Below are 15,979 nucleotides of genomic sequence, written 5' to 3' on the forward strand. Positions count from 1 at the left end.
CCTTACAAGTATAATTGCTTATGATGTAGTCCATGTGTTTTCTGTATCTTTATTGGGTTACCCCAATTATAGCTCTAATATCCAGTGTTGTATCTTTTAAGGAAGATGTGTGTGATTGTCCTATGAAATGACTGAGGTCTTGAGCAGAAGGACACTGAAGGGTTGGGTCTGAGTATTCTATATCATAGGATCTCAGTCAAAAACTGAGTCTTTGAGCCCTGAGGCCTTTTACAATCTGGCACCATATTAGTCGTCTAATCTCATCTCTTTCTGTTCTTTCCAACATGAACCTTTAGCTTTAGTCACACTGATTTCTTCCTTGTCTGCCATCTGTTGTATGCTCATTTCCAACTCCTAAGTGCTTTCTTCCTTCTTCTAGGACTATCCAAATTCTATCTATCCTTCAGGGCCCTACTCAAAACCAACCTTTCTCAAAAGATCAACAAACCTTTCCTGACCACAGCAGTCCTCAGTGATCTCCATGTTAACTCCTATCTATTTATTTCTATATCATTCTATATGATACATCATTAGGAGTTCTGGAAGGATAGAGACAATCATAGATACTTACTAAACTGCAAAGTCTATAGGAACAGTAATATCTAAACTGTATTTCCCTTAGCACCAGACACAATGCTCTCCACATAGTAGGCATTCAATAAACAGGTTTAAATGACAGAATGCTTCCCATTCGTTGATATTCCTAGACGTAGATACCTATGAAGAAGGGTTTTTCTACTACTAGGCTACTTTAGGTAGACAGAAGAATAAATTAAAAAAAAATCTTCCAAGGCAACATGGTATAGTGAGGAAAGTGTTGGATTAAAAGTTTGAAGGCATGAGTTACAGGCCAAAATCTAATACTAACTAGCTTTGGCCTGAGTTGTCTCATCTGTCTAATGTAGAGGGCTGAGCTAGATAGATGATCTGTAAGGTCCTTCCAGATCTAATAGTCTATGCTCTAGGCTCTAATGTCCCTTCCAGCTTTGAAATTCCAAAGGTAGATCTAGGGGTGCCACTTTCAATGGGAACTTGCTAGTATTGTGCCACTAAGACATAAATAAAGGAAACATAAATGTTACAAGATCACAGGATCATAGATTTAGTGCTGAAAGGGTCCTTGGAGCTTATGTAAACCTATCCACTCATTTTAAAGATGAGAAAACTGAGTCCAAGAGAAGTTAAGCAACTTACCAAAAGTTTCTTAGGGAATAAGTAGTAGAGACAGGATTTGAACCCAGATTACAATTCAGTACTCTTTCTACTGTACAAGAAAATTCTTTGGGAGTTTCTTGCAAGTAGGGACTCTATCTCCATCTCCCTTTATTTTGCCTCTGGCATCTAGGACTGACTTTTTCCAAAGTGGGGCTTCTAGGGCTAGTGCTCCCTGATATAGAGAGGCTGTTAAGAGCCTAGCTTCAGGCCTTCAAATCAAGATTCCTGTTTTCTCTTGATAAGGTTATGGCCATGATATAAAATTGGGGTAATGTCTGGAGAGAATGCATGGAGATGGAGCTATTTTTCTAAGCTGCAAGGTATTTCCCATTTCTATGGTCCCAAAGGCTTCTTTCAACACCTTTGGGGGAGAGAGGGCAGGAGGACACCAATAACAACAAAACTGATAGGGCCAAGGGTTTGGAGAAGAACCCTAATGAAAGTGTTCTATCCCCTTCTCTTCCAACTTTAGGCTATCTTTATACAGTCTCTCCTACATAAAGTACAAATTCCTGCCGAGCGAAGCTCTGCAGCTTTAGGGCGTGTGAGGGCCATTTAGCAGGTGGAGGGAGGAGTTTATGTGCATTAATCAAATTCTCCATTATAAAGATTTTTGTTTTGCTGGGATTTTTTTTCAGAACCACAGCAGAAAGTATAATTAAGGGCTCTCTTCCAGCTGTGGCTAAAGGAATAATCTTTTCCCATGTGTTCACTGAGATAGACCGTCTAGTGCAAAGCAACCTATCTCCAACATGCATCACGGTGGTTCCAGAGCATGTCTGGGTTCTTTTTGGGGGCTGGAGGCAAGGATCTAGAGGCATAGATAGGTAGTGCCTCAGCCATACACATCAGCTCCAGAGACTGTGGGTAAGTCATGTCCCCTCTGAGAGAGCCTCTTTTTTTTCCTCTATAAAATAAGGGGTTTAGCTTAGAGGATATCTAGGTCATTTCCAGCTCTGAAATTCTGAAGCTATGCCTTTGATGCACATTATGAGGATAAGAAGAAAGTAAAAAAGAGCATTTATTTATTTGATTTTTTCTTGATTGGTGGGGGGAGGGCAAGTACAATTTAAGTGAGTCCCAAAGCAGTGTAACTGAGGATCTTTGACCTCACGCAACAGAAGGGAACTACCAGGATTGGGGAGATGATAGAATTTCAAGCTAGAACTTATCTTAGAAATCATCTAGCCTACTCACTCTTTCCTGTTAGAAATGAAAAAATGAGGTGCAGAATTGGGAAGGTATTGCTTCAGGTGACACAAAGGCTCAGAGATTTAGAGCTGGAAAGATCCTCAGAAGCCACCTAATACAATAGCAATTAGGACCTTGTCCCTAATTTTACACATCAGTTAACTGAGGCCCAAGGAAGTTGAGTGACTTGTCCAAGGTTTCACAGTGACAAAACTGGAATTAGAACCCAAGTCCTCTAACTCAAAATCCAAGATACATTATTATTACCTCCAGTGCTGGCCATGGAACAGGTGCTTCCCAGTGGTCTTCTTTAAGGCTGCTAGGAAGGGCCCCTCTCTCCAAACTTCCCCCCTTTCCTTGAAATTAATGCTTGAAATTCCACCATTAGGAATATATCATTTTAGGTTAATCATTGTCCTCTCCTCGATTCTCCATTGAAAATGCAATACAAATCTCCTTGGGAGATGAAATCACCATCAATGAGTTTGTCATGTTCATTTCATTAAAATACATAGATAGGTATCAGGAGTCACAGAAATTTAGCATCATGGAATGTTAATGCTGAAAGGGACTTTTGAACATAAAATTTCAGAGATGGAAAGAATCCAAGAAATGAAGCCCAACATTCTCATTTTACAGTTGAAAAAAACCAGGGTCCATAGACTGACACATTTAAGGTCACAGTGCTAAAGAACTTAGTACCTGGAAAGGGAAGAGGCATCGAAGAGCAGGCATGTTCACTAATTGTTCCCCATGCCTGGAATTTCCTCCCTCCTCATCTCTGTCTCCTGCCTTCCCTGGCTTCCTTCAAGTCACAGCTAAAATTCTACCTTCTTTAGGAATTCTTTCCCAATGGCCCTTAATGATAATAGCTTTCTTCCATTGATTATCTCCAATTTATCCTGAATGTATTTTTTTCATACATAGTTGTTTACATATTGTCTCCCTTATTAGGCTGTAAGCTCCTTGAGGGCAGGGACTCTCTTTTGCTTTGCTTTGCATCCCCAGCTCTTAGCACAGTGCCAGGCTCACAGTAATAAGTGCTTGTTGACCAACAGAAAGGGAATGGCAAGTATTCTGGAGACAAACTTTAGATATGTCACAATTTTAACAACAGAAGGCAAATTTAGCCAGCTTTCAGTAGAATGGTGAAAGAGGTCAAAGTATGGCCCTCCCTATAATCTGTTCTACAGATTTTTCCACTACTTTTAGCACCCAAGATTCAGTGAAAAGTAATCTGAAGTCAGAAGACTTGGGTTCTTAGCCTGGCTCTACTGTTTATCACCTGTGTGACCATGGGTGACCATGGTTTAATCATTCTTCCTATCTGGGCCTGGGAGAAGTGTGTGGCAATCTGGACTTGACAACCTCTTTCTTCCTTCCAACTCTAAGCACTTTGTGATTCTGAGGCAATAGCAAAGATTAAAATTTCAAATATCACTGGCATATATTTTTGGTCCAGCCAAGCATCCTAGCTTTGCTTAAACCGGGAAGCTTATATTTAACCCTTAGTACCATTAGGCTCAATTCTAATATCTAGTCTTTATAGAAGCAAAATGAATCATGGTATAGAGCTTAAGAATGGCATCAGAAATGGCTGTCAGGAGACCTGGACTCTAGCTTCTCTTCTTCTAATATACACTCAAGCAAGCGACTTAACCCCTCCTAGGCCTCAGTGTCTTCATCTGGAAAATGAAGAATTTGATGACTGGGTCAAAGGATCATGGGTATCCCAGATCTCTAACTGGAAGAACACTAAGAGTCCATCTAGTCTCCTTCATCTGGATGAAGAAACTAGAGCCTAGGAAGGTTAAGTGACTGGTATTCAAGGCCACACAAAGAGTAAAAGTCAGAGGCAGGATTAGAATTCAGTTAGTTCTCTCTTTGCAAAGCTAGTGTCCTTTCCACTGTGCCATTTCTAAAGTCCTTCTAGCTCCAAATCCTGCATTACTATGATGAGATTATTTCTAAGGTTCTTTCTGGCTCTACCAGCCCACGTCTATGACATTCCTATTTTACTTTCTCCTAAGGAAAGACACAAATCCAAAGATCAGATGGATAGGAGAAGGGAAGCCTATAAATACAAAGGTCACACAAGGGAAGGGAAGAGCAGGGTTTTGGGGAGGGGGTTGGAGAAAGTGAGAGTCACAATGTTCTGATTGCTCTTGGGGCTGTCTCCCTATGGCTTAGCCCCTCACACTTGGTGGTCATATTTCCATTGGTTGGGATTGTTTCCAGACCTGGAGCCGGCCCTGTCCCACCCACAACCACCACAGGCTGGCTCATTCTAAATGCCTAATCAATTGCAGGCTCAGCACTAATAAGTGACTCTAAAAAGGTCTGTCATTTTTGGTTTAGGCAAAAATGGTAGGGGGGGGGGGGGGACGGGGAGGAACCAGAGAAACTGAGAAATAAATCTATACAGGTTCTTAGAGGATTTACTGAAAGGAGAGGAAGGAGGGGAGGGGATAGGGGATGGGGAGGAGGCAACACTGCAGGGTGGTTTCCAAAATCTTCCCTAGAAGGCCTAACCTTATTTAAGGGACTGAAACTCCCAAGTATACCTGTAAGGGTAACAGTGACACCCAGTGGCCAGTTAAATTCCCAAGGTGATGATTGTCACACTAATCTCAAAACTTATCAGAGTGAGACCTAGAGATGTTCTTTCTAGAATGTGGACCTTTGCGCACATAAAATCTCATACAAAGGCCATGCAGAAAAAGTCCTATTGACTTCCACTAGAACAATAGCCCCTAAGTCTAGGAGTAAAATCCGGCCTAACCTTCCATGGGTGCAAGAGCTTTTTCTTCTGAGCAAAGAAAAGGGTATGTTAGTCAAGGGGCTGGAGGGAAAAGAGGAAGATAGCTGGTAGGAGACACAGAAATGGGAGGGGCAGGAAGAATCTATGAATCATAAAATGTTAGAACTGGAAAAGACTAGAGAACATTGAATGATGAATAGTCATTAGATATTAAAGCTGGAAGAGAGTACATCCAGTCTGATCCCCTCATTTTGCAAATGAAGAAAGCAAGAGAGACGTGACTTGTCTGAGGCTACACAGAAAGTTAATAACATAGCCAGAGCTAGAAGCTGCATCTTCTGACTTTAAATTCAGAGTTCTTGACATTATAATGAGGTGTCAAACATGCTACCTGGGATGAAGCCTGGCAACACTCCCAAGTGGGGGCTGTAACCAGATAAAAATGAAATTGAAATAGGAAATATTTCAAAAAATGAAATATTTTATAAAATAAATAAAAATACAATGGAACATAGATAATGTTAATATGGGTTTTTTTAAATCAACTTGCAGCCCACAGGGATCCTTACATAGGGTTCGGCGTCTCCTATTTCTACTTGAGTTTGACACCACTATATCATACTATCACTCTGCCTTGCCATGAGCAGAGGCCTGCAGAAGGTGACGTGTGGGGATACTGTGACCAGCCAAATCTTATAGATACTGCTTGTATCAGACCTGTACAACATGTGGCCCCCCAAAGGATTTCAGGGGGGGCCTGTGGAAAATATAGGGTTGCCACTGCCCACTCTCCTGTTTGTCACATGACACACGACAACCAACCATCAGCAGGTGTCTCCAGTCTATCCCCTCTGCAGCTGAAGAAGTTTCCAAGTTGTGCAGATCTGACTTAGATGAAGGTAAGAAGTCAGTAACCCATTGAGGTTCAAGGATTACTGATAGCCCTGAAGCATAGCACTTAGTGCTGGTAGGGACCTCGGAGATGATTTAGTTCAATTGTCTTATTTTATAGAGAAGAAAACTGAGGTCCAGAGAAGGATAGAGAGCTGGGATTCAAAACCTTATCTCTGGACTCTAAAAACACGTAGGGGGTGGAGGGAGAGCAGAGAAAGAGGAACTGAGGAGTAAGGGAGTGGAGTGAAAATGGGAAGGAGTTAATATCCCAAGAGAAGAGAGAGGGAAAGAGAGAAAGAAAAAAAATAGGAGACAAAAAGACTTACATCTGTTACGGGGAGGGGGGCAGCAAGAGAGATTCACAACTGACATTGTGGTGGGCTCCTAAGTAGAGGCTAGCTTTGTCTCAGGTTCAAGGGCTGAGGAATAAAAATGCAGAGGAAGTCATGTAACAGATCCAAATGGTACCGTGTGTGCACATGTGTGTGTGTGTGTGCGTGTGATATACCCGCCTGTGTAAAGGTAGGGGGGGGGCGGGGAACGTGACTGTGAATTTCTAGGACTTGGGTGCACTCACCTCCTTGGTGCCATTATCCTGAATCAGGGTGTAGAGAGGTACTACTCGGTTGATCTCCAGTAGCACAGGTGTGGGGCTCAGCTGTTCCTTGCCAGGTCGCCGGCACAGGTGGCAGGTAGATGGGCAGCGGCCTTTCTCCTCACAGCGGATCTCTACCCCTGAGATCAGCTGGTCGTCTGAAAGCATTTGGGCCGTCAGGAGGCCTGAGAGGTAGGTGATGAATGGCATGGATTTAAGCTCCTTCTTGTTGCCTAGCTCTGTTGTTTCTGGTGAGGGGGAAAGAAAGAAAAAGGGTTGGGTTGAGGGGAACAGGGGAAGGATAGAGAAAGAGGGAAGGGAGAATTAAAATAAAACAGTACATAAATCTCAGACTAATTAGGTATCAGATTCTACAGGCTAGAGGCCAACCTGCCTCCATCTATCTGTTTATGATCTATAGAAAGTGACAAAACTGCAACATAGGGCCCAAAGCACTTGCTCTGGAGTCAGAGGACTTGGGTTCAAGTCCTACCTCAGGAACTTGCCATCCGTATAACTTTGGGCAAGTCACTTAACGTCCTTGGGCCTCAGTTTCTGCACAATGAAGAAGTCGGACAGGTAACCTCTGAGATCCCCTCTGGCTCTAGATCTATTATGCCGTGTGCTGCTGACCTGGGATTGCTATCTTGGGTGGGGTTTGGAGAGGTGAAAGAAAATGGCAGATCTCTGTCATGCCTGCATTGGCATCTCCAGCCATGCTGCCCTCAGGCAGAAATGCTTTTTGCCCTCCTGCCCACATAGCCTGGCAAACTTTAAAGTGATATATTATGTGAAATATGATAATGACAATAATTGTTGCTGTTATTACTCCTGCTTCCACACCAAACTCAAGGCCCATCTCATCCACAAAGCCTCTCCTGGACACTGCATCACTGAAGAAGGGCACTGCCTTGAGAAGACTTCTAGACAAGACTAGCTAGATGGCTGCCTGTCAGGAAAGTTGTTGATGACATTCATGATCCATCTGGGGGTTGGACGAGGTGACTCTAGATCATGCCCTACATGAGATTTCTATAATCTCATTAGTCTTACTTTCCTTGGAACTCTTGTGGCCCTTCCAATCACCAAAAACAAAAACAACCAAATAGAGTAAACCAAAAACAGATTTGGAAGACACCTCAGAAGTCATTTAGCCCTCCCGAGTCAGGGGGCGGCATTCTGCATCTTCTCTATCACCCTCAATCCTGTCAACATAACAGGAGCTTAATAAATACTTGATGAGCTTAAAGGCTTATATGTCAAAGATGACGCAAGAAATCCTTATTATTGAGAACCCTTTAAAACACATGCTCAGGATAAGGATGCGTGTCTTTTATCTGGAGCGGATGATGCTAGCACCACTAAGGCACAGGCTTATTAGGGTGTCTTTCCATTCCTCCCCGCAAGCAATTACAAAGCAGTAGTCGCACTCTAACCTCCTGCTCCTTGGGTCTAGTAATAAAAATTGTTAGGTTGGCTGCAATCATAGGATCCTGGGATTTAGAAAGGACTGAAACCTGAAAGACAATCCAATCAAACCTCCTCTCTCCCTCCAACTTTCCCTCTCCTTCTCCCTATCTTAACAAAAGAAGAAACTGAGGTTCAAAGCCAAGAAATTACTTGTCCAAAATAACAGAAGTAATGAGCAGGAGATCCAAGACTAGAACTCAGATCTTTTGACTCCAAATCCATGCATGATGCCACACTGCCTCTTTCTACTACGGACTATCTGATGTATTTTCAAATGAATCTCGAGAAGATCTTGGAAGGCAGCTGTTTCAAAAAGCATCTATGATACTCCAATTTGGGACCCCAGCTTTTGTAGAAGGACTGGAAAAGGATAACTCTTCCTGTCCTAAGATCGTAAGTTGAGACATTAGAGATCATTAAGTCTAACCCTGTCATTTTGCAGATAGGGAAACTGAGGCTCTGAGAAGTTTAGTGATTTGCTCAGAGTCATAAAACTAAAAAGTAGCAGAGCCAGAATTTGAATTCAGGTCCTTTGATAGCAAATCCAGTAATTTCCTCCCCCCACCCCAAAGTCACACTGCTTCTCCTATATGATTCAGAAGGCTGCTAAGCCTTCACCAAGACTCCTCCTGGGTATCTTGGGTTTCTCCTACATTGTTCATTTGTTCATTCATCTAGCAATAATTGAGCATCTACGAGGCATTGTGGATACAAAAACAAACAAACCCTTGTCTTAGAGGAGTTTGCATTCTAAGGGGAAGATTTAATATGAATTCTGAAAAGTACATTTGTTTGCTTTACATATGTTTTGTATTTGCTTTTCTGGGCACACGTTTTGTTTCTCCAGTAAAATATAAGCTACTCAAAGGCAGAGTTTGGGTTTGGTTGGTTGGATTTGGGGGGGCGTGTTTTTTTGTTTTATTTGTTTTCTCTGAACATACTTTACTTTTTATGTACATGGTGGAGGATAATAATTAAACAGCCACTAAAATCAGAAAGTAACACCTGAAATCAACCTTGAAGAGATTTAGGAATTCTAGGAGACAGAAGCAAGGAAAGAATGAAGTCCAGGCATAGGCCTCAATAACATCATGGAGGTGTGAAATGGTTGTATGTCTCATACAGGGTACCCCAAGAATTTGGGTAAGTCACAAGAAAAATCTTTGTCTTATCAAGGTTGCCTCAAATGATCCTGCAATGAACAAAGAGGAGAGAGGGTCTAGAGTTGGAAGAGACTGCTATGACCACTTAATTCAGTCCTTTCATTGTAAAAATAAAAATGCCAAGGGCCAGAGAATTGAAATGTAAAGTGACAAACAAGGCTAGTGAGTGATAGAGAAGCCTGGCTTAATAGAAAGAACATTGGACTGGGCATTTGGGAGGACTAGATTCCAGTATCAACTGTGCTAAACTAGGTGACCTTCTGCAAATGCCTTTTTCTTTCTGGATCTCAGGTTCCTCATGTCTAAAAAACAAACAAACAAAAAGAGATACAAATTGATGATCTCTGTGGTTCATTCTAGGTAGCACTGTGGGAACAGTGCCAGGGTTGGAATCAGAAAGATCTGAGTTTCAATCTAGCCTCAGACACTTACCAGCAACCCTGTAACCCTGGGCAAGTCACTCAACCACTGTCTGCCTCAGTTTCCTCAACTGTAAAATGGTGATAACAATGTAAAATGCTTAGCATGGTGCCTGGCACTTAATAAATGCTGTTTTTTTTTCCTTTCTTCTTTTCTTCCTTCCTCTAGGTAGTTAATACCTTCTGATGAACCAACAAATCTCTCTTATAGACTAGATGACTTTGATCAGTCTTTCCCACAATAAATCCTATGATTCTATGGCCCATTGTCACCTGTGGAGAAAGGCGGGGAATCCTCTTGACCTTAGGCATGCTATCCCCAACCCACATGCCTGTGGTTCCCAGTCCAAGGATGGGAGGGGTCATCCAATGTTGTAAGGTAGAAAAACCATCAACAACAACAACTCTGAGGAGCCCTGGAGATGTGTCATATCTAACTGAACAGCTGTCAAACATTTGTACCAGTGGGGACTTTCCAGAAAACATTTCCCTACAGGAAACAAGCCTATTCCACCCATCTGGGCCATCCTAGGTAAGGCAGACTCACTCAACCTGTCAGGAGTCCTGGGTGCTTTGTAGGTAAAGCATAGGCTTGCCAAAGACACCCTTCCTTTCAACCCTCCCGCCCCATGGCATAGGCAGTCCAAGAGGATGTCTGGAGCCAAGAGCTCCTTCTCATCTTTTAGAGTCTGTGAAGCTCCCATCAGTGGCCTGGGGCTCTTAGGCCCAGGTTAGAAAAGAAGGAAGAGCTGCCTCATGCCCATAGCCTGTAGTGACATGCAGCAGATCTGGCAACATACTCTCCAATTAGAAATACAAATAAACGCAGTATTCATTCATTATTCTCTGGGCCCCTGCGGGCCCAGGATGGGGGCTCCACCTTCTCTGTCTGGCTGTCAGCAAATGCTTATGTGCACTGGATCAAAGACTCCAGAGGAAGACCGAGTGGATTCCAACTAACCAATCTTTCAGTGGGATTAAAGCAGGGTAGTTACTAAGATAAACAAAACAAGACTGAGAAGGAGGCATCTCAGCAGCTGGGGAGACAGCCATGTATACAGACATGCAAAAAGAAATTTGGAACTGGTTACCAGAAAGATTAGGCTCTTGAAAGGTGGCTCCAAGTAATTTCAAGCCTTGCAAAAGAACTCTGGAAAAAGAGCCGAGCTTGGCTGCTCAAGAGCAGAAAGGCAGGAGGGGAACCATAAGCATATTAGGACTGGAAGGGGGCTTAATAACACAGACTGTAGAATGACAGAGGTGGAAGGGAACTTTAGCACACGGAACATTGAAATATGGATTATTAAACAGAATGTCAAAGCCAAAAGAGACCTTCAGAACACAGGACATTATAGCCAGAAGGGACTACGGAATACAGAATGTTAAAACTTAGAATGTTAAAGCAGGAAGGAATGTTAGATCACAGAATGTTGGAGCATAGAATGTTAAAGCTGGAAAGGATCTTAAAGCTACCTAGTCCAACCTCTTAATTTTGTAGATTTGCAAAAAAAAAAAAAAAAAAATAAGCCCAGAGAAGGGAAGTGACTCATTCAAGGCCACACAGTTGGTTACTACTCTGGGCCAAAAACCCAGGTCTTCTGATTCTAAATTAAGTTCTAGAGGCAGGCCAGCAACTGCCTGTATAAGACAGTGTCTAACTTAAAGAAATTTAGTTTCTTTATAAAAATATACAAGTACAGATACTTGCTGAGTGCCTAATACGTGCTGAGCTTCATGTAGTTATTGCAAAAGACAAAGAAGGATAAGGTCTTCACATAGTCAAAGTATAACTATGGTCTTTGTCCTTAATAATATAATTGGTGAGAGATCAGTGTATGTGAATCAACAACAAACATGCTGAGAATATATAATTAAGATTTAAGTTTTCTGCTATTGTTCCAAGGATATCAATGTCAGTATACAATTATTATTTCATTTGATCCTCATAGCAACCCTGGTAGGTAGGTGCTATTATTATCCTTTATATAGGGAGAGGTAGAAAAATTGAGGCAAAAGGAGGTGGTAAGCAACTTAAGAATAGGAATTGTTTTGTTTGGTCTTTGTATACTCAATACCATGTACATTCTAGATGAGTGATTTGAACTGTCCACTCGAACTGAACTGAATTTAAATTCTACTTTAGCTACACTTGTCTTCAAATGAGACACATACAATCAGTCAGTGTGTCTCTTCTTGAAGACTTTCCCATTTGGTAGGGACAACAAGATGTTCTACTCTGTTTCCGTAGTCTTTAAGAACACATAGTCATCTCTTCCCCAAAATGAAATATAAGAGGGAGACCTCAATGGAGAAATGCCAGCAATAACCTGGAGCAAAAACACCTCCAGAACACTGGGGTTAAGCGGGGTTGGGTGAGTTCTACTAAGGTATTCTTCCCACTAGAAAGTTGTGTAGAGAAATATTCCAGACTCACATGGTGAGAACTGGGAATCAGCCATTATTTTTTTTCCTCTTGGGGAAGCTGCCCTTTTTCAAATCGACTGGGGCCCACTAGAGGAACAGAATGAAACAGGGGTCTGACAAAAAGAAACAGGGAGGGTGAAACTGCTGCTCTTCCCATTCCAAACCCCCATGATCAGACCAAACAATTCTTGCTTGTCTTACTGTATTCCAGTAATGAAAAACTGGGCAAAAAACCTTTTCATTCTATGCCTTTGAGTACTAATAAAGTACCCCCACGATGCACCTTACAAGAGACCTATAAATTAAACCTGGAAGGAATATGACATAGCAAAGTGGTCCATTCTTTGAAGAAACTGATTCTCTTCCATTCTCCCCCCAAAAAATGTACTCATTGAATTAAAATACACCCCTTCACTTTGCAAAAAAAAAAAAAAAACCGGTCATAGATCTTTGCTGGCCAGTCGCTGTCCAATAAATCTTCTGCATCCATCATCCATCACCCCAGCAAGTGGGAGAGATAATCCACCTGCTTGGGGGCAGGAGTTAAGCCCAGGGCTGCTGAGCTGATCTCAGAAAGGCTGCATAGAGCACACAGCTGGTGAACAGAGCTCAAGGCCTGGCTTTGCCAAGATGCTGCTCTGACTGACAAGAGAATGTGGGTGTGACAGGGTTCTTCACAGAAGGCAGGAGGGAATCCAATGGAAAAGCATGGAAGTATGCCACCTCCACCCTTACCCCTTGAAACTGGGGCAGAAGTTGAGGGGAAAGGGATAAAAAACAGAATAGTGATTTCTGAATGTTCCAAATAACACCAAAGGAGACAAATCTCTAGCGAACTCCAATGGCACAAAAATTATGAACCACATATTCTAATATCTGATTTTATACCATCTTCTACTGTTCTCTTAGAGTTTCAATTATTAACCTTAGAGCCATAGGGCCTTACAATAGTAGTAGCTTATTTGTATTTTTGTAACAGGCATGGGGGTATCCTCAGATCTGCCCTTCCCAGTGGAAAATACAGAGCATGTGCAGAGATAATCCCTTTCTGGTTCCAGTCAACCATGTGGAACACAGAGATCCTATTTCTGGCCATATGTGACTCAGGACCTTATAGCGTTTGATGATGAAGAGTCCTCCAAATTGGAAGCTGAACAAGAAGAATTAATGACTCAGGGGTTTGCAATGGGAAATGATGAAGAATTCTCTATTTGGCTATTGATAAAAAACTTAGTGACCACACAAAAGAGATGACCTTTATCTCCTTTCTCCCTCTTCTTCCTGGCTATGGAAGAGTGAGGACTGCTTTGAGCTTTGTAGAGAATTGGGTGGGGAAAAGAGTGACTTCCCTATATTCCACTCAGACACCTCATGTCCATGATCACAGTGCCACCTCTCTCACTTTGGATTTGTTCTTTCCTGATCTTAGGCAAATGAGTGCCCCAAGATAGACTTGTCTAGGAAGAGACCTTGTGAATTTTGAAGGGTCTAGAGATCTGTATCCACATTGATGACAGCAGAGTCCACCGAAGCAGTAGTGCCTGATGGTTGTACAATGCTTACATCAGTAGTACAAAGACAAACCCAATATAGAGGAATAAAGAAAGACAATCATCCAATGGTGGTAAAATCTTCAGGGAATGTAACCCTTCACAGTGGAGAGAAATGCCAGCTATATACTGAAGAAAGGCACAGAAGCTTGGAGACAAGCGGAGAATTATACCTAAGGAGAACTTTGTAAAGACTCCACAAAGAAAGGACTTTCACCACCAGGAATTATGACTCGCCCCTTTGCCACCCGTGTTCTCTATAGGTGTGCCAAACTACCATTGTACTCCAAGTTTGAGCCCACTCTTCTCATGGACATTATGTGTATTTGTGGGAAAATGTACTCAAGGGGTTTTTGGGGGGTGGGAGGTTTTGGCCTTGTTGTATCTCCTTACCTTTTGTAAAAGCTAACTGAGGCCACTGACTGATTATTGATAGGGAGAACAATGGGGGCTCAGAAGCTACAAGTTAGAAGAATAGTCCCTCAGGGTTACCCCTAAGCCCCTGAATAAGAATATCTGTTACCCCTCTTGTGACCTAACCTATGAGTGCACTGGTGAGATGGGGATAATAGCTTCATGGATCTAGAGCTGGCAGGAAGGTAGTAACCAGAGTGGTTACCTATACAGCTTCACAGCTTACACATTGCTTTCCACACAACAATCCTACTAGCATAGGCATGTGAGAGTGGTGGGAGTGTATGCTAGCACAGTCCAGGGTAGGTACACCCCAGCATCCCTAGCTCACGCTTTGTGTACTCTTATGCATGTGAGATGGGCAGGTAGGTGGCACACCAGCTACAACACCAGCCCTGGAGTCAACAAAACCCATCTTTCTGAGTTCAAATCCAGTTCAAATCTGTGTAACTCTGGCCAAATCAATAAACCCTGTCTTCCTCAGTATCTTCATCTATAAAATGAGCTGGAGAAGGAAATGGCGAACTACTCCAGTATTTTTGCCAAGAAAACCCCAAATGGAATCAAAAGTCAGATGTGACAGAAACAACTGAACAAGAACAAAACAACATGCCTGTGAGGAAAGTTACATTAGTCTTAATATTCTGCACTTTATGAATTATTAAATTGAGGTTTCAGGGAATAGAAATGGCTTGCCCAAAGACTTGCAGCCAGTAAGCGATGGAAACTTTTTGGAACCCAAATCAATGTTCTTTCCACTGCACCGAAGGGATCATATCATTTATTTCCCTCTTTTCCCCAACAGTAGCAGCATAACCCCAGGAATCTGCATACACTCATAAATAATTGCTAATTGATCCCACTCGGTATAGATAAGAATTTAGTTGAGTGACTATCAATAAGCACAATTCACTGCCCTACTTTCAACCTGGATATCACAGCAATCATGTAACTTGTGGGAGTTGATGAGAGGAGGCTCTAGATGCCACTCATTTTCATGTACATTCCTACTCCTCTGTTGCCTCCAACTTAAACCTACTGTACTGAGCTTTCAGAGGGATAACAAGAAGACAGAAGGCATCATAACAAAGACATCTGTAAGTAAGGGGGTAAAGGGAGATTTTTATACTAGTTTTCTGTTTACCCTTCAGTTGTGAAGGCTATTTAGGTTCACATACATCTGTATGACTTGACTAGATCTGTTGCCATGTGTTGTTGGCTGAGCTAAAGGGAAATTCACAAAAGACTTTTGACATCCAAATAGGATTTCACTTACTACTAGATACTAATGACAGATAATCATACTCCTAAGTGAAAGAATTAGCTTATTTAATTTGAAAGACAAACAGAAGGCTAATCTTCAATTTACTAATTGTGTTTGCCCCCTTTTAGATACTGTTGCAAGGACAGTAGAAGGAACAGTAGAAAACAAGAATATCTTTGACCCAGAGTAAAATGTGCAGCTTTTGGAACTCTTTTCACACATCCCTTCTTTCTCTTAGTCCAGTTTCCAAATGGGACCATGTCTGGTTTCAAGTCCAATTCAATTCTGAAGACACTACAATCCATTTATTTGAGTCCGAGCAATTCAAAAACTCTCTTTTTCCCCCTCCCAGATTCCCACTGGGTAATATCTGTTGCCACAAATGCTCAACTGAAATGACAAGTTCTTCTTGGGAAAAGGCCAGTGCTTTCCTGCAGGAGGTGATGGTATCTTTTTCCTCAACCAGAAAACAAAGCAAACGAATCAGACCCAGGGCCAAGCCAGCTCAGTTGTTTGCTAAATATTCACTAACAGATCAAGGCACTGACTTGCTGGTTAGCTGAGTTCACTTATGCAATAAACTAAAACTCCGAGCATTTTAAGACCCCATAGGGACAAA

General features: G+C 42.1%; 1 protein-coding gene across 1 annotated transcript in view; it reads right to left on the reverse strand.

Moving 5' to 3' along the window:
* The window catches only part of ASTN2 (astrotactin 2), a 1,142,502-nt gene that overhangs the window by 298,119 nt on the left and 828,404 nt on the right, over positions 1 to 15,979 (reverse strand). Inside the window, exon 17 of the mRNA XM_036751653.1 lies at positions 6,639 to 6,904. Coding sequence (XP_036607548.1) covers positions 6,639 to 6,904 — 266 coding nt within the window. The remainder of the gene's footprint in view (positions 1 to 6,638; positions 6,905 to 15,979) is intronic.

Source organism: Trichosurus vulpecula, chromosome 3 (assembly GCF_011100635.1).
Source record: "Trichosurus vulpecula isolate mTriVul1 chromosome 3, mTriVul1.pri, whole genome shotgun sequence".
Lineage (NCBI taxonomy): Eukaryota > Metazoa > Chordata > Mammalia > Diprotodontia > Phalangeridae > Trichosurus > Trichosurus vulpecula.